Below are 27,170 nucleotides of genomic sequence, written 5' to 3' on the forward strand. Positions count from 1 at the left end.
AAGTATACCTGGTTGTACCCCCTAAAAAAGAAAAGTGACCTTACCCAGACTTTTATTGATTTTCAAACAAGAGCTGAAAATCAATTTAACTCTAAAATTCGGTATTTCCAATCAGACTGGGGAGGGGAATACCAGTCTCTTTACACGTACCTCAAAACCAAGGGAATTGTCCACATGGTCTCATGCCCACATACACCAGAACAGAATGGCACTGCAGAAAGGAAACACCGGCATTTAGTAGAGACAGCCTTATCCTTGATAAAAAATGCTTACTTACCGTCAACTTTTTGGGATGAGGCTATCTCCACTTCTGCGTTTCTCATTAATCGACTAATCACATCGATTCTTAGGAACAAATCTCCCTATGAAATTCTTTTCAAAAATCTCCAGACTACACTTTCCTAAAAACTTTTGGCTGTTTGTGTTATCCTTATTTACGTCCCTACTCGGCAAACAAGCTTGACTCCAGGTCAGAGAAATGTATCTTTATGGGATACAGTTCTCTCCATGTGGGATACAGATGCTACTCCCTGGAGACAGGTAAGTTTTTTATTTCTAGACATGTTATCTTCTATGAAGAAACGTTTCCCTTTCAGAATAATTCAAACTCTAAAGGAGGACTACTTGGTAAAGATCCGTCTCAGACAAGACTAACACCTGATCTTCCAAGACCAGACATCAATCCTACGACTATCATTTCATCAATGAATCTCTTGCAGTCCTCAGAAACTGAAACAGGAGATCCTCCAGATGACAGGTATGCCGATTACTCACCTCCAGGTACGCCTGACCTCTTTCAAATCAATTCTAATGATATCTTGTCCAAATTTCCAGAAATTAGCCCAACTTTAGATCAAACCCCGGAGCCAGGGATAATTATGAAAACAAAAAAACTTCATACTATCCACAGCCCTGATCGTTCTACACCTGATAATGCTGGCTCCTTTTCCGCCTATTCCATTAGACATCCTCTTCCAAAGTGTTTTACGTCATATGTTAGCATTCACTCCGAACCCACTTCTTTCACATCTGCATCCAAAAATGCCAATTGGATGCAGGCCATGCAAACCGAATACCAGGCTCTACTTTCCAACAACACGTGGACCCTAATTCCTCGGCATGAAAATCTCCATGTAATCGGCTGCAAATGGGTTTATAAACTTAAGTATAAACCCTCTAGCGAAATTGATAAGTACAAAGCCAGGTTGGTTACAAAAGGTTACAACCAACAAGAAGGCTTTGACTTCCATGAGACATTCAGCCCAGTGGTTAAACATTCCACTATCCGCTTACTCTTTTCATTGGCCATTCAGCCAAAGGTGGAAGATACACCAGTTGGACGTATCTAATGCCTTTTTACATGGTGACTTAAACGAAAAGATCTATATGGAGCAGCCTCCTGGTTTTAAAGATAAAACATACCCCAATCATGTGTGTTACTTAAATAAATCACTCTATGGCCTAAAACAATCTCCCCGAGCGTGGTTTAAAATATTAACTGATTCTCTCATCGAACTTGATTTCGTTGGTTCAAAAACAGATACATCGTTGTTTTTTAAACTACAACACCATCCAGTCTTTATTCTAATCTACGTTGATGACATTCTACTTATCTGTCCAGAAATCTCTGAAATTTCCAAAATTGTAAAACATTTAAACACGCGTTTTGCAATAAAGGATTTAGGACCTGCTCATTTCTTCCTAGGAATTGAACTAATTTCCCATGAACATGGATATATATTATCTTAGTCAAAATACATCGCTTCCGTTCTCCACAAAGCGAACATGGAAAATTCCAAATCTACTCCAACTCCGTGTGCTGTCTCTCCAGTAGTTAGTAATGAAACCTCCAACAACGACATTGTATTATACCAACAATTAGTTGGTTCTCTCCAATATTTGACCTTGACTCGACCCGACATTGCTTTTGCGGTCAACAAGGCGTGCCAAAAAATGCACTCCCCCACCAAAGGTGATTGGCAGGCGCTCAAACATCTTCTGCGGTACCTGAAAGGAAGTATCTTACATGGTCTTTTGATTCATCGTAATTCAAACTGCACAATCCATGCGTTTAGTGATGCAGACTGGGCAGGGGATGGTGCTGACAGAAGATCTACCGGAGCGTTCCTCCTATACATTGGCAAGAACCTAGTTTCATGGAGTTCAAAAAAGCAGCCAACTGTTGCGCGCTCAAGTACCGAAGCTGAGTACAAAGCTCTATCGAATTGCGCATCCGAGGTCCTTTGGGTCCAGTCTCTTCTACGAGAAATTCATCAGCTACCAAGGGATCAGCCCATCCTCTGGTGTGATAATATTGGCGCAACATATCTCGCAGCAAATCCCGTCTTCCACGCCAGAACAAAACATATAGAAATTGATTTTCATTTCGTCCGAGAGCAAGTCGCCAATGGGAACTTCCGCGTCCAATTTGTTAGAAGCGAAAGACAGCTGGCAGATGCTCTCACCAAGCCTCTACCCAGGACCAGGTTTGAAGAGTTAAGAAGCAAGCTCAACGTCTTCGTCTCCCCGCCGATGAGCTTGAGGGGGTGTGATAAAGGAGTTAAAAACTCCCAACTTACTAGCGCCAGCTAGACGGACCGCGTGGCACCAAAGGCAGAGGTATGGACGAATACGATTTAACATAATAAGAGTAGAGTAGTAATAATTTGACACGTACCCATATTTCCGTTATGGAAACTAGCGGCTAGGATCAAATGTAGGATCACACATATAACGGATAGGATTAAACCTATTTAGGATTAAACATAGTATAGGCAAACACATCCAATGGCTAGAATTCATATTAATATAGCCGTTATATATCGTTATAACGGCTATGATTAAAACATAGTTAGTTACTATATAAAAAATATTCTATCATTATAAATACAAACGAGATGTCGGAGAATGGCTTGAGGTTTAATAAAAAGATTTCACGGCTAAGGCCGTCTCTCTCTTGTTTTCTCCACTTCTTCTTCTCTCCCTCGCCCTTCTCTTGCACAAATCTTCAAGCGCGCACAGAGAGAGCGTGAGAGAGAGAGACACAGGGAGAGGGAGCGTGCGAGAGAGAGACAGAGAGAGAGAACGTGCGAGAGAGAGACAGAGAGAGAGAGAGAGCAATGGAGCCAGAGGGAGAGAGAGGGGGGAATACGACCCGGCAGGGGTGGGGGAGAGGGGAACACGATCGATTGGGGAGGGGGAAGCGGCGATGATATTTTTATTTATTTTAATCCAGTCGCAGTCCGGTTTGACCATCTGGCCGCATCCGTCCCAAGCAGCCGGTCCACCATAAAATGATGGACCGGTGGTTCCAGTTCTGCCAGGTTCAACCTGTCCCTGGTCCAAAATGTCAAAATCTAATTATATCTGCGGTAATTGTTGCCTTTTTTCTGAACTGATTCTTCGTTGACTGTTATTATAGTCATCAAGCGGATTATCAGTTAGCAACTCGAGCAGGGTCAGCAGCCAAATCAGCACTCGAAGCATGAAGTTGACCTATAGGATTTAAAATAAAGATCAGCTTGTAATTTTTTTTTCATGGCTATCAAGTTACTGAAGGTAGAGGAAAAATTTTATACTTTATTTTTGTGTCATTGTAATTTTAATTTTCTGAAAGCCAAATAAATTTAAATAGGAACTCACTCAAATGTATAGTACGAGCGTGGTCTTCTCTAAAGGGACTGGCATTTAGAGATGCATTAATAGTTGAATTATATTTAAGCGGCAGTAATAATAATAATAAAGATAGTGAATATAGAAGAGGAACGTAATTTGTACGTGGGAGGTAATATCTAATGGATAAGAGAATTAATATAATATTTGATAGTAATGAATAGTGATTGATCTGACAGAGCACAACACACACACAGAGAGAATATCAGATATTATTTATATATTTTTATAGATACTAGAGATAATAAAGAAATAAGATATTTGAAAAGAAGTAGTGGTATCATAATTATGGGTGATGTTAATGTAGGTTAGTTGAAGAAGTAGAAGAGGTTAATATGGTATATAGAATAGTAAAATACTATTCATATGAGCTAGGAGGTTATAAATTTAGTTAATAGTAAGCTAATGGTAAAATAGGAAGTGGATAATATGATGATAGATGTTAAAAAAAAATTTAGATGCGACTAAGATTTCATGGTTATAAGATGTAAGGAGTTACTTGATAGAAGTCTTTGGTTTAGTAAGGGGTGTGAAGAAAAATGAAGGAGAGGAGTAAGACTTATAATAAGAATTAAGGATTGTATATTATTCAGATGTAGATTAAGTGGATGGAGAAATACTAACATATCCTAAGAGTTTAGGATTAAGAGACTTAGGTAAGAGAATAGGGATGATCTAATTTATAATATAATTAAGTAGCTAGATAGAGAGATTTTTTTGTCTAATTTAATTTGTTAGATTGACGGAGAGATATATTAAGAGAAGATAGATGGACTAATAAGAGTAATTAAGAGTGAAGATTCGTAATCACATATGATGAGTAGGTCAATTATAATAGATGAATACAACTTAGATAGGTGGGGTATTTAATATAAAGTTATATATATATTTATATACTTTTTCCTATATTTTTAAGAGGCAAAATTTGGAAGACAATAGGAAAATTAGTGTAAAATGTGCAATGAATAGAAGATGCTCGATAAAATGCCACAAAGAGGCTGCAATGCTAGAACAGGGTGAAATCAATCTAAACATATGATTTTAACCAAATTTATTAAAGCAAACATGAATGGGAACTCAATAAATACCCAAGACTGATTAGAAGATCATCACTAGTGCCCTGATTTGGATTGTTGAGGATGGGGGTGCCGTTCGCCACCCCTGATTTCAGCATGAGTGTCTGGCACCCACCTTCATGCTGGTACTCCTTCGGTGTATCATGTAACTTCTTGGGGGCCTATCTGAGCCAGATCTGCCACCCTGATGCTATCGTCCTCTCCAATTTAGCCAGAACAGCTAGAGAAGGGTCCTCCACCATCTCTTTAGATTTGGATCAGAAGATGGGCAGATTGGGGGCCATCAAGCCCCTTTGAAGACTTGGGAAGGACCACCCATGGCCATGGATATAGTAGGACAGCCTTGGGGGTCCTCTAAGGCTGTCAAATTACCCTAGAGGTTTTCCCACCCAACCAGAAACCGTCATCCGACAATGGTACCAATGGCCAGGAGCAGAGATGGACTGTTGCAATAAAATTGCAGCCAAGGACCCCTTTAAGCTTGGTGCACCCATGCCATGGCAATGCCTTTTCCTCAACCTTGTTAGCCATTGATGGAGGACCATCGTGCCGACGACGACCTGATGACGACGACGACATCAGCCGGACGACCGATGATGACTCGCCAGCAGCCACGTCGGACAGCTCGTGCCGACGTCCGCAACCCGGGGTTTAAGTACTCCGGGTAGGTTCGAACAATTTATGTTTTTTCCATGTGTATTTTCTTTGCATTTCGAATTATGGATTGGGCCAGTATCGTAGGGCCCATCCTCGTCTTTATTTTCATTTTAAGATTGTATTTTGATTTTGTAAGGAGAGATCGAACCACGTCTCATGACGGTTCAACCTCTCCCCACGTCTCCTTGGCACCCCTCCTCCCTATATAAGGGGAGGGCATGCCCAAGGGACTACTTGGAAGTTTTTGAATTGAAATTGTTTTAAGAATCTTCCCCCTATCGTAGTCGTAGCGTAGGGGGTTTGGCTAGCCCCACCTCTTCGTCGAGACCACTCCGAGGAGTAGAGCCCACGTCCTGTCCGTCGAGATCACTCCGGGCGTGACGTGTTCAACCGTACTGTCGAGATCACTCCGGTACGTTGAAGATTTTCAAGAAGTTGTTGAAATCAAGAATCGAGAGAGCACCCATCGAGATCACTCTGGGCGTCCTCGAAGGTTCGCGACGACTACGGCGCCGCGCTGCATTCGGGAAATCATCTCCAATGAGGAGAACCACCCGCGACCCACCAAGAACTCACCACGCCAGGTTCTTGGCTCTACCCATCCACCCCCTTCTCCTTCATCCAGCCCATCTCACCCATATTTCCTTGGACGCCACCCCTTCACCCTCGCTTCTTGATCATCTAACCCCATTTCTTGATCTTTCCCGCCGATTCTTGAACGCCACCCCTTCTCATCCCCCATTTTCTTGAAATTCTTGATCGCCCAACCGCTTCCCCTACCCTTTCTTGACCGCCCTTTCCCCTTCCCCTGCCCTTCTTGATCGCCCAACCACCTCTTCTTGCCTTTCTTGATTGCCCTCCCCCTACCCTGCCTTTCTTGATCGCCCACCCTCCTTTCCCCTTCGTTTCTTGATTCCCAACCGCCTCCTCTTGCCTCTCTTGATCGCCCACCCTCTTTTCCCCATCGTTTCTTGATTCCCAACCGCCTCCTCTTGCCTTTCTTGATCGCCCACCCTCCTTTCCCCATCGTTTCTTGAATCTTCCTCTTCACCCTCATCGTTCTTGACCATTCCCCACCATCTTCCATCGTTCTTGACCATAACCACCCCATTCTTGCATCACCCTTTGGCTTCCCCCCCCCCTTTTCTTGATTCGACCGCCACTTCTCCCATTGCCGCCCCGCCCCGAACCCCGATTCCCGACCACCCCGCATCATCGCCCGCGTCGGGGACCCGCTCTGTGCCGCGACCCCACGCCGCGCCGTGGACCCATTCCGCGCCGCGACTCCCGCGCCGCGCCGCGGACTCGCGCCCAGCCGTGATCCGACCGTGCGCCGCGAGTTCGCGCCCCGCCGCGGGTCCGCCAATCGCCACGGTTCTGCCGCACTCTGTGGCTCCACGCCGCGCCGAGGCTTCGCCCCGCGTCATCAACCCCCCTGCGCCGCCGTTCTGCCCTGTACCGTGGCTCTGCGCCACCGCCACTGCCAGTTGCGACCGGTGCCGCCCCGTCACTTGCGCCAAGCCACGTTGATCCCTCCCGGCATTCCGGCCTACGACAAGACGAATCCGTCCCCGGAACGCTATCTCTACGCCCGTCTTCGATACGCCGTGGACTACATATTTTAAGGTCAGCTCGTCTCCTCTCCCTCCTCAACCAGTATTATTACCTGTTCCAGTGCCGTCCTCCGCTATCGCATCCTCTGCCGCCACTCATCACTCGACGACGGATTAGGAACAAGCCACTGTTGTGGGAGCAGGACTTTCTTGAGGTAAACGATCTGTCACTTGATCTTTAAATTCCGAACTTATCAGGGCCGTTAGACGCCCCTCTCGTCTAGACGTCTAGTGGTCTTGAGGGTCATTGGGAGTCTGACTTTCGGATCAATCTATTTGGTGATCGTCACCGTCCATCGCGTTATCTCCTTGTGTCTTAACTGCTCGATCATAAAATCTCATTGTGTTTGCATCATATCATCATTATTCCTGTGACGCGAAACGCGCCGCTCGATCCCGGCCGTCGGCGTTTCGCATCAGCCATTTTCTCGCCCCAATTTCTTGGTCATGGGGTCTAGTTACCCTTGTCAGTGGTCGTGGTCAATCAGAATCTCGCAAATGAAATAAAAGAAAACAAAGGTTCAATATATTGTGGACCACCTGATCTTCCATGTGGAGATCGGACGGTTGAGATTAAACCCCTACTTATGAAGTCACTTGTTATGACATGAGCTTCAGGCCATGTTGCCTTGAAGCCAGCTCATTGCTTCTTTTTTTGCTTCTTCGTTGGCTTGAAACTGTTGGGCCATGATCCATCTTCTCTCTTGTTGGCTCGACCAGTAAAATAAGAAAGACGTGTATCTTCTGCAATCCCATGTCCAAAAATTCCAGACTAATTTTTTTTGTATAAATACCATTTAGCACTTCTTATTCCCTCCATGTGTGCGTGGGCTGACTCTTCACTTGGTCAACTGATGGTGGGCCTACTATGGGTCTTGATGGGTGCATCTTGTGGGCTCCTTGTGCGATTGATGGGCCTTCCACTAGGCACCTGCACTTCTTGGTTGTGGGTAGGCTTGAGTACATTGTGCTCGCATGCATGCGGCTGGCTTGAGTACCCTGGCTCAGCCCTTATATATATATTCTTTGTTTCCGTTCTCTCTCTCTCTGTCTCTCTCGCTCTCTATCTATCTCTCTCTCTCTCTTCTATGTCTTTCTTCAACTTTGATTTCATCCCTGCAAAATCATAGGTTGACATGTTGGGAGGAGCATTAATCTCATTAAAATTACCAATGTCTTAAGCACGATTTTACTAAGAATGCTTGGACCTGTAAATTATGTAAAAGTTACATCAATATGCATTGTTTTATCAAGTTCTCCAGTTAGTGAATGAGATGAAAATTACTGTAAAGATTAAGATAATACACATAAGTTTATCCCAAAATGTCTTTAAAATGTGTATAATTGCATGCCAGATTTTGGGTTCATCAACAGGTGAGCTTTTAATTGTAGGACATTAAAGTTCCACAACTAAAAAGGGAGGCCAATAACCACATGCTTTGGTACATCAAATTATTTCAGAAGCTTGAGGGAAAGGGACAAAATGTGAATATAAGAGATGGATCAATGCTGCAGATGCATGGAACGGACTCATTGTTGCTCAAAGTAATTAGGAAGAATCATTGACCTTTGGTAATGTTCTCTAAAGCATAAATAGTGCTTGTGGCAGCTGCGTGAACAATGGCAGAAATGGTACTGATCATAGAAGTGACTGCGGCAACAGAAATAACAACTCTGTCAATGGTGGCAACATGATTAGGAGACAAAAATTAAGGAGAGGGAATGCGAATTAGTTCCCCCAAATGGGGGAAAGAGAGTCGCGGCGTTTCTTAAGGAGCTCAGTTCACTATGTTACACTCCGTACCAGCCAATAATATTTATTATACGGCTAGAGAAGTAAGAAAATGGCACGTACCCCATAAATGCCAAATAGGACTAGTGGTTGGGATCAAATATAGGAAAATATAGATGGATAGGATGCAAAATAGATAGGGAAAAATAAGTGTCAAGGATTACAATGAAATAGGACTATTGAACGTTGTTATACAGGACATGATTAACATAAGAAGGTAACAATTATTACTTAGCAAAATTTACTTTTTAAAAATTAAAAGATGCGTACTAATTAGTTATCCAAAATACATCAATTGTAACTTATACTCTCTGTCTTCCTCTTTCTCTTTCTTGACTCTGCCTCAGGCTCATCTAGTCATACCCTTATAGCCATAGCTGGACAATTCCCAGTGATTGTTCCTTCATTAATGATGATGTAAGTTCACAAGTGGAATTTCCACTCTTGAAAAAGCTCAAGCCTACCTTTACTTAATGGGTATCATCTGATTAAAATTGTTGACTCACAAGGATTTCTGATAGAAAATTCGGTATTCAAAAATCAGTCAAAGATTCACCAACAGGTTCTTGGTTTCTTTCATGTAGCCTATCTCGATCGATTATCTCATGTACTATGAACCTAGAACTACAAAAGAAGCGAGGGATGATCTGGAATATGCCTTCTAAAAAAAACCCGACAAGAACTATGGAGCTCCACAACAATTCCAAAATATGACCAAATGTATGATGTCAAAAGATAACTACATAAAATATGTAAGATCAGCCAGCATACATGGAGATGCTTGAATCACCTTGACAGCAAATAGGTGAAGCCTAAATCATCTTCAACTTTAATGATATGAAGTTCGAAGATGTTATGGCCAACCTTTAAAGACAGTGGCTATTTACCCAATTTCAAGGTATATGTCCAAGTAACTTCCCATCATCATCTAACAGTGGTAAATCTTACGCCAGCAACCTCAAAATACCTCCCCACATAGAGAAAAATAAAAGTCAAGGTGCTGCCATCAAAATCACAGACAAAGAAGAGACGGAACCAACAGGTTTCAGCCAAGGTGTCAGATATGACTACATCTCTACATACACATAGAGAATACCATAAATTCACGAAGCAATACACAAAATTGGAAATCAAATGGTCAAAGTGCTTGTCATCATAGTGCTCTTTGATGCACCCCACCTCCACAGGAATACCTTATTAATAGATCTGATAACAAGGCTTGCTATGCAGCAACTCATTATGTGACTGGATATCAACGTATGATAACTCAACCAACAAACTTGAAATGAAAAGAACATCTTCAGCTGGGTTATAACACATGTTTGAGAATTTATGTATTGTCTCTTAAAAAAACTCAACCTTTGGTAGAAACCTCTTTCTTAAATATGGTCATCATATTCATGGGACAACTTAAAATCTATTTTTAACTACAAAAGCTAATTGTATACATGATGTTTTGTTAAATGTCATCCTTCCTAATGTCTCGTGGCAGACACCAAAACCATCTTCATTTGTTTGAGGGCACTTTTCTCATAAGTCTTTTCTAGTTAACCCCAGTTCATGTGGGAGAAAATACTTGTTCAAACACATGCCATATATAAAAAGGGCACCCTCAACTTTGAACTTTATAACACATTATTAGAAAATCTAAACTTCACATCACTCGGTTGACAAAAAATTTATCGTAAGAACCCTCTAAAATTCCAAAAGCTCATAAACTTATATTTTACTTACAAGTTAGGATTCCCATATACTTCATAAAATAGTTAATTCTCACTCGTGAGGCCTGTTAGTCATGTTATCACACTTGGGCGTCTCATATTACATTGTGTGTGTTGATGAGTTAAGTATGTCCATCTCTCCTCTGACACTTAAAACCACAAGGTATTGTTCATCGACTATTTCATGCAAATAAGCATGATAATTCATTTTTATTTCGTACATTTTAGAGCATAATTAAGCTAATTTATGCATGACATCATGATTTTTTAGTCATTTCTACCAAAAATAGATAAATTCACTAAAGACCCATTCTCTACATTTAAATGATGACATTGATGTTTTTATGATTTTAATAAAAAATACAGTTAAAAAAATTATTTGGTGAATATTTTGCGTAAAAGGAGTTCTAAATCAAAAAGAGATTTAATTTTGAATTTTTGTAATTTCTATGGAATTTATTGAATATTTTCTAGGTATTTTTTGCAAGAAGAGGGCCCATTAACCATCGGGCTGATGTGACAGGTGCACCTACGTGACGTGCCATATAGAGCACAGGAAGCTTAGGTGGTGCTGATGGGACACACGTGTGTCCACATGTGTGAGTGCATTAGAGGAGCAAGGGCCGTGAGTGTGTGCAATTTCAAAAGCAAAATATCCCCTGCGGAAATTAATTTCAAATTATTTTGAGATTTTTGAAAATTGTGAAATTTTTAAAAATTTTGAGATTTTTGAAATTATTTCCAAAGCTAACTTCAGTTGCAGAAATAAGTGATGTGGCCTGTTAGCACCCTAAATTTGGTATTTAATTCAACTAATTAGCACACTTTTATCCATTTAAAGAGTTTAAAATACGGTTGTTATCATATACTTACATGTTAATTACTTTTCCAAGTGAATTCTGATTTTTCCCGAATTTTCTATTAACTTATGAATTTATGGAATTTATTTAAGCTTGGAATAACTATATTTTAAATTTAAATGGCAGGTTTAAAAAATAATTTTAATGTTAATTAATGTGGGGATGAATTGCTAAATTTTCTAGATTTTTCTGGAATTTTCTTGATTTTTATGGGAATTTATTCGAAGAAAAAATGAAAATTTAAATGGAAAAAGGATATAATTGTAAAGCAAATAATATTTTAAATCAATTTGTGAAGGCGGATGGACTTTTCTAATATTTGTTAGCAAATATGCCCTTAAAACATCTCTAGTCACGCATTGTAGGCGTAAAGATCCAATTAAAAATAGTTGACGGTTTTATCAAAATAATCTGGATTTTTTTCTTTGTTGTTTTAAGAAATGTGGAGCAGAGAAAAGGCCGAGGGGTATATGGATTAATACTTCTGGGCAGCGTCAATTTGCGCGCGCGAATTAAAGAAGGGGGTTTTGGGCAAAATGCCAAGTACTGGATTTTGCTATGCTCGGTGGCAGGATCTAGGCCGTTGGAAGAGAATCTGGCGACTTAAATGCGATTGGTCAAAATATCTATCCGGAGCGGTAAGTGCACTGCCCGTGCTGCGCATGAGGTGACGTGGCAGCTCATTGGGTGGTGCATAGGCAAGTGCTTTTGAAATGTACCATGTATATTGTTTTTAGTTTTTATTATTTCCACCAGGGGGTACGTGGCGCGCCGAGAACAAACCCACCAAATGCCTTTAAAATTCACCAACCAATCAGGGATCGACATGTGATTGCATGTTGTGAGATGTTTAAATTAAATAAATGAATATTTATCCAATGACTCTTATTGGTCAATATTCATTTATTAATAACTTTTGATCCTGAAGTCAGATTGAGCTAAATTTTCTATGGATTTCCTTGTCTCGAGCTCCTTTTTCTGTTTATAGTTGGGTCATTCCGATTGAGCATAAATCAATGGATAAAAAACTAATTACTTATTGGGGCTAGAATTATAATTTTTACCATTTAACCTAAATATAAAAGCAAACATTCGAGTTGAGGAGGTTATTTTGGAAGGGGGCTCTTTCACAGCTGCAAGACAGAGAAGAGAACCAGCCTGGATCAACTGTATTTTGTATTTTTTTAATTCATTGTATTTGAATTTTAGTGTTTGTTATTCTCCTTGATCATTGTCTAAATTTCTAAATAACTAGGCTTGAGCGGAGTGAGAATTGAATTAATCCAACTATTCCAATAACAAATTAAGAGCAAAAAATATATATAAAAGTTTAACTTCTAGGATATATTGGACTGTGATTATGATATAGCAGTTAGCGAATTTGGATACCCAATTCCCCCAAAACAACCAAAATGAAATTTTTTTCTCAACCTTTCTACTTGACTCCTTTGATCCTTTTTTTTGGATCAAATAAGTTAATTTAGAGATCCCTAATTCTTCTACTCTTCCCGTCTCTTTTACTCCCTTTATAAATTCTTCATATAATTAAGTTAATCTGATATTCATTGAAGATTGAATTAGCCCTAATTATGGTCAGATAACTCGATTGGATAAGTAACTGAACTACCTTAATAGCTTCCCTTGGACGATACCCATACTTATCACTATAAATCTTAAGTTAGGGTTTTATAAATTTTATTATTTATGCTAAAATTTGCAACGAGAAGGGATTTTATTGGCAAATTTACCCCTTATTTTTTGCTTACCAATTGACCGCATTAGAGCTATCAGATTAGGATTTTAGGAGGTAAGCTTACCTCCTCTTCTTTTGTCTTATATGCAGATCAAGGGGCACATCGATCGAACAGTCCATGATAGATCTGACTATAAAGGAACCAGATCCGACGGCCCAAAAAGATCCCGAATTTGACGAAGAAGGTATACTGGCTGAAATTGTTCCTGATCTTGATGATTGGATGATACGATGGCTTAGGATCTATCCGATCATCAAAAATAAAAAAAATGGCCGTAAAGAATCATAAAAAAATTGGAAAATGCCTACAAAATAGGAAATTGAGACCATTTTCAAAAGGCTATAACTTCCAGAGGAGTTTGTGGCTGAATTTTCTTTGCGGTTTCCTCTCTTCCCGCTCTTCCAATGGACTGGTGCCCCCACAAATAGAGGTGTTGAGGTCCAAAAATTCCTTGTACTCTTTTTGTCTTTCTCCATCTAGGAGACGTTGTGAAACAAAGGTTCTGGAGTGCCAATTTAGGTGTTTCTTCTTTATAAAGTGAATTCCTTCCCTTTTGTGATCTATCTTGATGTCGACTGCAACACGCCAAGGCACTGGGTGCAATATACAGGCTCATGAAGGGAGATTAATACCAGGGAGCATCACCAAAGGAAAAGGTAAGTCCTAAACATTTATTTAGGATTTCATTTCATTTCTAATCCATTTCATCCATCCAGTCCACATTTTCTAATCACTTCCACTCCTTTTTATAAGCAAGTAAACCCTACGAGTAGGGACTAAAAGCTTATACAATTCATTCTTAAATAGGGTGTTCATAGGAACCCCCTAATTAGGGTTTCTTCATCACATCCATTCATTCCTCTCGTCCTAACCTCACTCCACTTTTTTAATACCATCCTAATATCCGTTATGAGTTCATAATTCTTATGAGTAAGAATTAAGAGCTTATAATATAAACAAATTTAATTAAAATCACAATATATATTTAGTATCTCTTCTTTTCACACTTTCTCGTCTTCTCTATGGTTCGACCCCTTACTCACCAATTCAAATCAGTAATAAGTGAATTAGGGTTAATTATAAATTTTATTGCATAAGTCTCGGAATCACTCACCGACTAGGTTAACAACCTAAATTTTCAAGTTATCAGCGTATCATTCTACATTGTGTTTGTTGATGAGTTAAGTATGTCTATCTCTCCTCTTACACTTTAAACAACAAGGTATTGTTCATCCGCTATTTTTTTGCATGTACCACTGAAGAAAATGGAACGCCTGAGACAAAATACAGATACCTTGTTGAAACAGTTGTCACCATTCCTGCCATGTGAGTATTCCTTAGAAGTTTTAGCACAAAGCTGAAGCAACTGCTAGATGATCATAAATAGACTACCAACACCTATACTTGGGACTAAATTACACCATGAAATTTTTTTCCATCTATACCAGATTATTTTGTTCAAATAAATTTTGGCGTTGTATCTTTCCCATATTTGAAACCTTATGCACAACATAAGTTAGAAGTGAGATCATAAAGATGTCCTTCATAGGATATGGTTCAATGCATGATGGCTACATATCGATATTGCTTCACACATTTAAACTTTATATTTATCGTCATGTTATTTTTGAAGATTACATGTTTGCTCATTCATGTCTTCCAAAATCTTAAAAGCATTGTGGATTACTCGGGTCTCACCAAGTTTTTAAACCTAAAATATCTTGTATCATCACCAGTGGTACAAACCATTCTCAGCAACCTTCCTAGTGTACCAAGTGCTCCATCAGCTCATAGGGCTTAATCACCACCCAGTGATAGAACTCGGTCCAGAGGAATATGAAATCTCAATCAGTAAATGTGGAATAATATATTAACAGATATAGCACCCAAGATAGAACTCATGAATGAGAAATTTGACTGGGAACACAAAATCATGATGAGGTCTCTACTCATAAGATGAAGCCAAGTCTAGCGATAATGATCAAACGACTACCATAAAACTCAACAATAATGTGACTTATTCTTCTGTAAGACATCTAACGCCAAAATGTATTGCTGCAACTATACTAAACTCTACGAAACCCATTTCCTTCACCACAGAATCGAGTGATAACAACTGGATGCTAGTTATGGCTACAGAAATTTAGAAATTAATGCTGAATGAACCTTCAACATGATTGCCTAGGAATCTAAATCTTAATGTCATTAGTTGAAAGTGGGGTGATAGATTAAAATATAGACCGGATGGTGTTATTGATAGATACAAAGTCAGATTTGTGGCTAAGGGATTTCATTAACAACAAGGATTCAATTTTACAGAAAAATTTATCCCCCCAGTTAACTATAACACGATTGTTGTCCATTGCAGTGGGTATTAATATGAAGATTCACGAAAATGGTGATTTTGGAGAAACTGTCGACAAGGAACAACCACCAGGTTCCTAAAATTCCAGTTGACCTCACCATGTCTGTGATTTAAGGAAGTAAATCACAGACATGTTTGGTCTCAAACAGTCACCTAGGAAATGATTTCAATAAACTCTCTTCACCTCTCCAATCCTTAAATTTTATTGGTTAATAAGTTAGCACTCTAAGTTTATTTTATCCTAATTTTCAAGACATACTGATCATGTAAGCCTATTACAATGAGACTGAGAAAATACCTTTTCATTTGCCTGATAATTTTGCTATCGGTGACCTTGATCTAGAAAAATACTTTAGTTTTCATAGAGTTACTCTGGCATCCTGAATGATAAATTTTGTCTTATTACAAGTATAAAACACAAAAAAAGATGGGCCCGACCACGGAGGGCCTCAAACGGCGGCGGAAACGCGCGTCTGAGGTTGCCCGTCACCTTCAGCCTCACCGGATAAGTCCTCCAGCGACCTCCCGTTTGACTCGGGCACGAGGAAGGTGAAGAGGAGACCCAGAAAGTTGCAGACGGCGAGCACGAAGAGCGCATTCTTGATGCCGATACCTGGAGGGTAGCCCCTATCCGTCTTCGTCTTGTCCTTGTTCTGCGCCGCGTAGAGAAACCCGAAGGCGCCGATAATAGCGCCGGCCTTGCCGGTTGCGGCGGAGATGCCGTGGCAGGTGGAGCGCAACCGCGCGGGGAAGATCTCGGCGGGGACGATGAAGGTTGTGCTGTTGGGTCCGAAGTTGGCGAAGAAGAAGGTGAGCCCGTACATCACGACGAAGCCGGTGTGGTTGTGCTTGGCCCAGTGGTTGTAAGGGAACGCGAGGCCCAGCATAAACGCGGTCATGAAGAAGAACCCCATGAGCTGGATTTTGAAGCGCCCTATGACGTCGATCAAGGCGACGGTGAACCAGTAGCCCGGCACGGTACCGCACAGGGCGATGATGGTCTGCGCCCTCGCGATCTTGTACACTTCTTCGATGGCGCTCATGGTGCTGGCCTTGGGAATCCAGCCCACGGCGCTGAAGATGTCCTTCTGGAACAAGTTCTGGCTGTAGAAGGCGATGTCCAGGAGGAACCAAGTCATGCAGGTCCCCACCAGGTGCAGCCCGTGCCGGCGGGCAAACTCGCGGCTGAACAACCCAAACTGGTTCGAATCTTTCCCGGTGATCCTCTCGACCTTGTCTTGCTCATCGGCCAGCTCCACCTTGAGCACCTTGGACATGTCGGCTGCCGCCAGCTTCGCGTTCTGGGCGACCAGAGCCGTGTACCGCGCCGTCTCCGGCATCTTCATCCGCCAATAGTAGGTCACCGCCGCCGGAAGAGCTCCAGCCATGAGAACTATCCTCCACACGTAGTCCGCCTCCGCAGGGGTGGACGCAATTTTGTCAACCATATAGGGGGGCGTATGCGTGTTGTTGTTGAACGCCGCGGAGACGATCAGTGCAACGATCCCTCCGGCAAGGATGCCGAAGCCCTGCATGGCGAATACCGCGGCGATAAAGGCTCCGCGCGTCTTCTTGTTTGCGTACTCGGACATGATCGTGGCCGAGAGCGGGTAATCGCCTCCGATCCCGAAGCCCAGCCAGAAGCGGAAGAAGCAGAGCGTGGCCATCGTGCCCGTGGCGCTGCTTCCAAATGAGAGCCCGGATGCGACGGAACAGAGCACCATCAGAATCAGCGTTACACCGTATACCTTCTTCCTGCCCATCTTATCACCGAGCCACCCGAAGAAGACCTGCCCCGTGAGGGTACCGCAGAAAGCAACGCCGTTCACGGCAGCGGCCACGTTGGGCGGAAGGGACCCGGGCCTGTCGGCCTCACCCTTGTAGTAGTATATGCGCCCGAGCAGCTTGGTGATGAGGGAAATGCAGAAGAGATCGTAAGCGTCCGTGAAGAATCCCATCCCCGCGATCACAATCGCCTTAAAGTGGTACAACTGCGTCTTTGCAGCGTCTAGCGCCGAGAGCACCTCCAGCTGATCTCCAGCCATTGCGCCCTCTTGGTCAAAGAAGAGAGAGTTTCTATGCCTCGCAAGTTGAAAAATGCAGTCGAAGAAGCGGGTATTTATGCAAGTCGGGGAAAGGGGATAATCCGCAAGCATATTCCAGTTTCACGCATCATTCTCTCCATTTGCCAATTAGTTATTCTCCTGGGGATTTGTTTCTGTGAACCGTACGATTTTTTTGGCTAGTTTGCCTTTCTATATAAAATATGTACAACTGTTTATGTATCTATCTATCACATTCGCATGATTGTCCTGCCAGTTATTAGAAGATCGACGATTACCGTTAATCTGGTGATCGATAGCGGGACAATCAGACGGATAAGTTAGATAAATAAGTAGACAAAGCTTTAAGATTGGTTTGAAATTCGTACGGTATCGGCATGGACGGTGGTTTTATTATCGGATGACCTTTCGAAATTGATATTGATTGTTTTGGAGGTCGAAAACTATATTTCTTCTTTTCTTTTATCAGCTGTTCGATGTCCCGCTGTCTAAGAAAATTGCGTCTAAGTATTGGGTTCTAAAGAATTACCTATTTCTACGTGATGCCTAATGAAAGTGACTGGGTAAATATCTGGTAAAGTCAACGCCCGCCCTTCGCCTTCAATCTTTCGTTGAAACATCGATCTTTATGTCTTGCTGTCTCTGCCTACGTCGAGCCTCACTTCTCAGATCAGCAGGGTCCGGGTCCTGTCTGGCCGAAATTCACATATTCTCTTTCTTTGGATTTGTCTTATTTAAACTAGTTGAGCCTTGAACAATTTAAAAAACTCTCGCAAAAGATATCCGCTTTAGCCCAAGCTGTCCTCAACGGTGAATCTTATTTGCTGTTTTCTAGTACTTTTTTATTCTGAATGTCAACGAAGGGAATATCCCATGGAATAATCCGTGAAAGGGTTGACTTGTGTATACATTATTTTCCAGCAAGATTATGAACTATTTTAGTTGTTGTCAACACCATTTTTTTACAATCCACCCTCCTTATCGTCCATGCTATAGATTTTTATCAACTACATTCAGGGGTCCCCATTTATGAGCTCACGTAAATCATAAAACCGGATTATGTGACCCGTACATACATTACTAGATATCAAGTCAGTACAACATGTAGGGTCATAGTTTGCTCCTAAAGGGGCACGGTGTTAGTATTGTTGTCTTTTCTAAAAAACTTTTATGTCGGTTACTATGTCGGTTGGAACATTAGTTCCTATATATGTACCTAGTTTGAAAATAAAAAAGTAAGTTTTACATTTCATTTTCTGTGATATGTGTTGTGTTACATATCCAAGAGAGTAGTGAGTTTTATTCCCAAGCCCCTACAGATTGGTATCAGAGCTGGAGTTTTCATAAGGATTGTGGAAGAGAAGTAGAAGCAAAGCTCCAAGAGAAGTAAGATAAAGTTGAGCTTACTTTTAGTTTTGATTTGGTGTTGTTTTTCTTTTAAATGGCTGGGAAAGCACCTTGGGAAGGGTCTATCATTACTGCAACTCCTTTTAATGGAGAAAAATATTCTATGTGGAGTTCCAAGATGAAGTCCCTATTTAGAAGTCAAGATTTATGGGAAAATGGTTTTATACCAGCTGAAACAAAGAAAACTGAATTTAAAGATTTGATTAGAAAAGATGCAAAGGCTTTGTTTATTATTCAAGAATCTGTTACTGAAAAAGTGTTTACAAAGATTTCTGAGGCAACTACAGCACATGATGCTTGGTATATTTTGAAGAAAGATTTTCATGGAGGTGATAAAGTAGCAATGGTAAAATTACAAACATTGAGAAGAGAGTTTGAATCTTTATCTATGAAGGTTGAAGAATCTGTCCAAGACTATTTTACTAGAGTTTTCTTAATTGTGAATCAAATGAGCAGATACGGAGAAGATATTTTAGAGAGAAAAATAGTGGAGAAGATCCTACGAAGTTTACTCACTAAGTTTGATTATGTTGTTGCTGCAATTGAAGAATCAAAGGATTTTGATATATATACTCATGATGATTTGATGAGCTCTTTGATTGCTCATGAAGATAGAATGAACAGGTCAAAGGAAAAATCAATTGAAGAGGCATTTAAGGCAAATATTGATTTGTCTAAAAAGGAAGATCAGGCTATGTTGTCACGCTCAAGTCAATTTCACACAGGAAGAGGTAGAGGAAGATCGACAAGAGGAGACAGACAACACAATCATCAAGGAGACTATTTTAATCAAACAAGAGGATTTGGGGAAGGATATGAAACAAGTTTTAGACGCAGAGGTTTAAGCCGACGACGAGGAAGATATCAATGGAATAGAAGAGAGGATAATGCAAATCTTGAAGGAAGAAGAGTATTTCAGTGCAATCATTGCAAGAGATATGGGCATCTTGAAGCATAATGCTATTCAAAACAAAATTACCAAGCCAATTATGTGGAATCTGAAGAACATGGCGCATTTATGTCTTATATTACATCTTTCTGATTTAAAAGATCTATGGTTTCTTGACTCAGCTTGCAACAATCATATGGTTTTCAACAAAAATATGTTTGTTGAATTTGATGAGACACCAAGAGGAGAAGTTAAAGTGGGTGATGGAAAGAAAGTAAAGATTGAAGGAATAGGAACAATTGAAGTTCAGACTTTAGGAGGAAATAAGAGACTAGAAGATGTATATTTTGTTCCAAATTTTCATCATAACTTATTGAGTTTGGGACAACTGATGGAGAAAGGTATGAAATTTCATTTTGAGCATAATACATGTATTGTTAAGAACCAGAGGAAGGAGAAGCCAGTCATGTATATTAATAGCATTGGTAAGAGGATGTTTCATGTGAAATTAGAAGAGTTTCTCAATCATGCAATGATTTCAAAAAAGATCAATGATACATGGTTATGGCATAAAAAGTTTGGTCATTTGAATTTCAAAGCATTAAAGTTTTTAAGTAAACGAAAGCTTGTATGTGGCTTATTGGCTTATTGTTTATTTCTGAAGAAAATGATATTTGTGAGGGTTGCATTTATGGAAAGCAGAAGAAGAGAAAATTTTCAAATGAACATCCATGGAGAGGAAGAGCACCCTTGGAATTAATTCCTACAGATGTATGTGGTCCTATGAAAACCTCATCTTTGAGTGGAAGTAAGTATTTCCTACTATTTGTTGATGATTACTCAAGAATGTGCTGGGTTTATTTTTTGAAAGAGAAATCAGATGTATGTCATAAATTTATTGAATTCAAAGCAATGGCTAAAAATATGTGTGGACATAATTTAAAAATTCTACGTATAGATAGAGGAGGAGAATTTCTTTCAAAGCCACTTGAGGATTATTGGAGAAAATTTGGAATTTGTAGACAATTGACTATAAGAAAGACTCCTCAGTAGAATGGAGTTGCTGAAAGGAATAACACGACACTTGTTGAAGCTGCTAGGAGCATGATGCATGAAAAACATTTGCCTATTGAATTTTGGGCTGAAGCTGTTGTTGTTGTAGCTTATATTCTAAATATTTCTCCTACGAAAGCCGTAAATGATATGACACCTTTTGAAGCTTGATATGAGAAAAAACCAGTTTTTGGTCATTTAAGAGTATTTGGATGCATTACTTATGCTTTAATTGATCAAAGTGAACGTGGGAAGTTGGACAAGAAAAGTGAGAAATGCATTTTTGTTGGCTATAGTAATGAAAGCAAAGGTTACAGGTTATATAATCCTTTAACAAAAAAGGTGATTATTAGAAGAGATGTTATTTTTGATGAGGAAAGCTTTTGGGATTGGAATGAAAATCCTATATATCAAGAAGGAGAAAGGAATTCAGAAATACAAAGAATGAAATGGAGAAAGTATGGTTATATCCTTGATTCAGATAGAAATTCTGAATCAAGAGTGATTGAAGATGAATCTACATCACCACAAAGAAATACAAAGTCTGTAAAAGAATTATATGAGACAAGTATTTTTGTACTTTTGTCACATGATGAACCAGTAAGCTTTGAAGAAGCTAAAAGCAAGAAAGAGTGGAAGAATGCAATGGAAGATGAAATTAAGTGTATTGAGAAAAATGACACATGGGAGCTTGTGGATTTTACATCTTCAATTAAACCCATTGGAGTAAAATGGGTTTAAAAAATCAAGCATGCAGCAGATGGGGGTATACAGAGGCATAAGGCATGGTTAGTAGCCAAAGGTTATGCACAAAATTATGGAATTAACTATTTTGAAACATTTTCACCTGTTGCAAGACTTGAAACAATAAGAATTTTGTTAGCCATTGCAGCTCAAGAGGCGTGGAAAGTATATCAGTTTAATGTTAAATCTGCTTTCTTGAATGGTATTTTGAATGAAGAAGTTTATGTTATGCAACCTGAAGGATTTGTGGTTAAAGGAAAAGAGGACAAAGTTTACAAGTTGAAGAAAGCTATATATGGTTTAAAACAAGCACCAAGAGCATGGTATGGAAGGTTACATCATTTTTTGATAAAGTATGGTTTTCAAAGAAGTGAAAATGAACATACCTTATACATCAAGAGGAGCAAAGGTGATATTATGATTGTGAGTATTTATGTTGATGACATGATTTATATGGGATCATCTGATTCTCTTATTCTAGAATTCAAAAACCTAATGATGTCTGAATTTGAGATGACTGACCTTGGTTTACTTCATCATTTCCTTGGTCTTCAAATATTTCAAGATGAAAAGGGAATATTTGTCTCCCAAGAAAGGTATGCGTTAGAAATGTAAAAAAAATTTAATTTGATATCATGCAAGTCATGTACTACTATGAATTCAAATGAAAAGTTGACTTTGAATGATGGTATGACATTGGTCGATGAGCAATTTTACAGAAGCATGGTGGGATGTTTAATGTATTTGACAAATACAAGACCAGATATTATGCTATCTGTGAGTTTGGTATCAAGATTTGTGAGTCATCCCTCTACCCATCATTTTGGAGCAGTGAAAAGAATTATGAGATATATATGTGGAACCAAAGAATATGGATTACCATATGATCGATCATCTAATCTTCAGTTGAAAGGATATGTGGATAGTGATTGGGCAAGAGATAGAGATGAAAGAAAGAGTACGAGTGGATATGTTTTTCTCATCGGCTCAAGAGCTGTTTCATGGAGTTCAAATAAGCAAGAGACACTAGCATTATCTTCTTCAGAAGCTGAGTATGTAGCTGCAGCAAGTGCAAGTCAACATGGAATATGGCTCAAAATGATTTTGAAGGATCTTGGTGTAGATCAAGAAAAAGCTTTTATTTTGTTATGTGATAACATGTCAACAATTTCTATGCCCAAGAATCTAGTATTTCATGGAAGAACCAAACATATAGAGATAAAGCATCATTACATTAGAGAAAAAGTCAATGCCGGAGAAATTATTATGAAACATTGTTCATCTCTTGATCAAGTTGCAGATGGATTTACCAAGGCTTTGGCTCAAGGAGGATTTGAGAAATTTAGAGATCATCTAGGAGTCAAACAGTCAACATTAAGGAGGATATGTTAGTATTGTTGACTTTTCTAAAAATTTTTTATGTCGGTTACTATGTTGGTTGGAACATTAGTTCCTATATATGTACCTAGTTTGAAAATAAAAAATGAAGTTTAACATTTCATTTTCTGTGATATGCGTTGTGTTACATATCCAAGAGAGAGTGAGTTTTGTTCCCAAGCCCCTACACACGGTCCGTCTCGTTCTTTCCTATCTTTTACTTTATCTGACAAAGATCGGAACTGGTGGGTACGGAAGTAGGATCCAACATCCATCGTACTAACAAGGAATAGTCTGTATGTCTTCTGCGCATTGCGGTTCGAGTTTTCGTGGCAGATTTTTCTAAAGAAGAAAATACTTTAGTCCAACTCCTAACGACGAACTAATCCGGAGTCGCCAACTCAGCCACCTGGCATGCAACCACCTTCTGTTCCTACCCATAGGATTCAATATTTGATTGCTATAGTAAGAAACAGACGCATACCCATATACTCATTAAGAAATATAGCAGGATTTAATGTAGAATTAAAGATAGAACGCACCAAGTCTGGATTGTAGGATCAAATATAGATTGTGAAGATTGAACAAGAACGGACGGTTTTAACGGGCGTTTTAAAGATTGAAAGTTACTGTTATATATGCTATTATAAGTGAAAACTAGTTGTCTGGATCTAATGGGGGGAATTGTTGGATAGTTAATCTTGAGTCAGTTAATTTAGGGGGTTAGTTTTGGATGGATCAAGGAATAACCAAGTCAGCATGGATCATTGGTCTATAGGGAGATGTGGAGGCAAGAGCTGGGTTTCAAAACTGGACTGGGTGTCTTGGATGACCAAGTCCTTAGACAGGTGTGTGCCCATGCTTAGTTTAAGTCTACAGGCAGGAAATGCCTAAAAATCTATGAGTTATTTGTTGAATGCATGCTGTGTGCATCAACTGGTTCCATTATCTCTCAAAGCTTTTTTATTGATCTTTCTTCTTCTTTCACTGTGTGAGATCAAGAGAGTGAGAGCTTCCTCTTCCCTTCTCCGTGTGAGTTTTTGAAGAGAGAGATAGGTTCCAACATGAATACAATTCAGGATAATACCCTTGTCCCACTTGTCAATTTCCTCATGAAGATTAAGCTTTAAGGGCATTTTTAGCACGATGCTTTAATGTGTGTTTTGATGAATGTTCAAAGTGATGCATTCCTCAATATGGGTTGTGATAAAAACACAACAGACCCTCAGTCAAGTAGTTGATTGATTGTATGTGAAGATAAAATAAGAGCCTTAGACATATAAAAGGGTATTTAGTTTGACCATACACTAAACAAGTAAAATCATGTGTTTAGGAATTATATTTTATGAAATGAAGATAAACATAGTTTTTACCACTGTTCAGGTATTTGTGTGAATTTGTCTTCATTTGATTTGTTGAATAACTTGTTCAAAATCTTAATTACTACCTTCAAGTATTTAAGGCTGAATTTATTCATGATTTAATAAAAATTAATCACATGAAGATATTATTATCCAATGGTGATATCTTTATTTAAATGATGTGATAAACATATGTAAAAGTTTAATATTATTTTAAATCTCGAGTCCTTGGCATAACAGCTTGTATTTACTCTTAACTCTTGACAGGTATTTTGAGTTGATGACAAAGTTGTAAATATAAAAAAGTCAAAATTAAAATGATTATTATTTAATACTGCTTAATCATAATCAATGAATATGACTGTTGGATATTTGACAGATTACCATTATGCCCTTTAGGATTTCCAGGTCCATATATGTAGTTTTGAGCCCTAATTTCAAATCCCTTTCTCCTTACCCTTTGAGAATTGCAGTCCAAAAACTTGGAGAGATCTCTCAATTCCTGGAGAAAATTTTAAGCCATTTTTGAGCATTCATTAGAGAGATCATTTGTTGCTAACATCAATTCAAGTCCATAGAACTTATAATCGTGGTTACTGATGCAGGGTATTTGAAGATTCAAAGAGAAGAAGGCTAGGATCCGAACTTCGCACATCCTCGACCCTATGATAAGTTTATAATTTTTAACATATTGGTTATACTTATTTTGAGCTTTTGTTCAACATATGACTTGCTGTTAACATCCAGAACACAATTTGAATCGCATCATTTGGTTGCGTTTTGAAGGAGTTATAGGGGTTTAAAGTTGGACATGGAGGAATCAAGCGGTAAACAAAGGACGTTGAAAGATTGATCTCTAGCGATTTTGCTGATTTGTTTTTTAATACTTTGTGCAACATAACAGTTGTGAGAAACTGTGTTACAAAACGGTTCCAGGTAGAATCATGGAATTTGGTGCAGGATTGAAAAATATATTGGAATGTTAAGCATCAAAGGTCATACACAAATCGAGAATTTTATCCAAAGAAAAATGTGGAGTAGAAGAGGACTGAAGAAAGAACGACCGCAAACAAGGACGTATTACCGAAGAGAAATCATAGTTATATTTACGAATCTTGATCTCTGAATTAATAAAATTTTGTTGAAATACTTAAATTTGATCATTGTTTTGCATACTATTTTGAGTAGCCATCAATACTAAGTGTTTTTTAGGAGAATAAATTATTCAGAAATATAATCATATTGCAAAATCTTTGTGATCACTCAGGTTAAGGGTTTGGGGGCCATAAGAAGAAGGCTTTGGGGCCTAATTTGAAGTAGATTAAGTAGTGACATCCCATGTAAGCCTTTGAGGGTTGAGGACGACAAAACTTCATCGACTTTTTCTTTTTTCTTGGTATCCTTGTTCAACCCTATTTCCAAGTGATTTTCTTGGGGGCATTCACACAAACTTGGTTAGGGCACATCATCACCTTGAGACGGATACCCCCGAACATCATTAAGGATTAGCCTGCGCTGTCTAAAAAAAAATTCTCTCCCATTTCCACTACCTCATTTCTTAAGTAGAAAAATATCATGCTAATTAATATAAAAAAATAATATAAATAGAGAACCTAATTTACCCCCCCCCCCCTTAGGTTATTCCTTGGCCACCTAAACTTACACCTCACTATCTCTCTTTCCTCCTAGTCATTTAGTTCCTTTAGTCACACCATATGTCTGTAGAAATTTCTTCTCATGTTAGTATGGCCGCATGACCAGTTCTGGTCATCATTTCAATGAGAGTTATCATGGTAATGAAAATTCTCAGCAAAAAAATATTGATCTGGTAAAGCTTTTTCTGCCACTCTTAAATGGGTGTAATTTGGCCAAATTCAGAGAAAAAATGTCACCAGCTTTCAGTATTGCATATTTTCAGAAAAACATATTTAAGAATCCTGCATTTAAAGTTCCAAGGAAGATTGATCAAGAGGTTCTAGTATTTTTTTCATTTGACACTGTCAGAATCAATAATTCTGTAAATTGACAAGACAAAATCAACAAAGGAAATATGAGACGCAATTGAAAACCCATTCTTCAACAAAAGAAAGCGAGAGTTATGGAACTCCATCAATCGCATAACAAGAACAAAAGGATGATTTCCACTAATGAGTACTTCAAACAGTTCAGATCCATCATAGAATGACGTAAGTTGGTAAGTCAACCAGTAAGTAAACCATATTTAGTTTTTACATTCTTGGGAGGATGGTACAGAATATGCACAATTTTTGTCAGTATTTGTGGTAAAATCACCTATTTTAAGTTTTATGAAATCATGAACAATATCCAGGCACATGACATGAAGCATTTCTGTTTGAAAATATTTGGACACAAAGACAAAAAATACATAGCATTGTGCCTAGAAAAGACTACTACAAAAGAAGAAAACACTCCTTGAACCGTGGTCAAGGCAGAGGTAGAAACAATTGCCTAGAAATTTTTGTTGGAGCAAGATAAGGCCAAGAAGGATATGCAAGAAAAAGACAAAATTCAGCTAGTTAACCAGAACTTCACTCAAGTTGTATCAATACCACATGCTGAGTCTTACACTTACTAGAGACTCAAGCTTGGTACCCTGACACTGGAGCCACAAATCATGTAACTTCAGAAAAAATATGACAAGGAGACCCCTTAACTAGCAAGGATAGGATCAACTACATATTGGTCTTGTGCATGTTCGCATATTCTTTTAAGTAGCTCTTGAAAAATTACCTATTATGATAAAAT

General features: G+C 39.2%; 1 protein-coding gene across 1 annotated transcript; it reads right to left on the minus strand.

Moving 5' to 3' along the window:
* Nucleotides 1-15,947: 15,947 nt before the first annotated feature.
* On the minus strand, nucleotides 15,948-18,408 carry LOC144710670 (putative inorganic phosphate transporter 1-3). Its single transcript, XM_078584500.1, has one exon. It carries the CDS (start codon nucleotides 17,664-17,666, stop codon nucleotides 15,960-15,962), a length of 1,707 nt encoding a protein of 568 aa, XP_078440626.1. The 5' UTR covers nucleotides 17,667-18,408; the 3' UTR covers nucleotides 15,948-15,959.
* Between the last annotated feature and the right edge of the window lie 8,762 nt (nucleotides 18,409-27,170).

The sequence above is a fragment of the Wolffia australiana genome, chromosome 12 (assembly GCF_029677425.1).
Source record: "Wolffia australiana isolate 7733 chromosome 12, ASM2967742v1".
Lineage (NCBI taxonomy): Eukaryota > Viridiplantae > Streptophyta > Magnoliopsida > Alismatales > Araceae > Wolffia > Wolffia australiana.

Bases quoted from the DNA above. Each gene is read 5' to 3' on its own strand.
- LOC144710670 (XM_078584500.1), bottom strand. From the start codon at position 17,666: ATGCTTGCGGATTATCCCCTTTCCCCGACTTGCATAAATACCCGCTTC.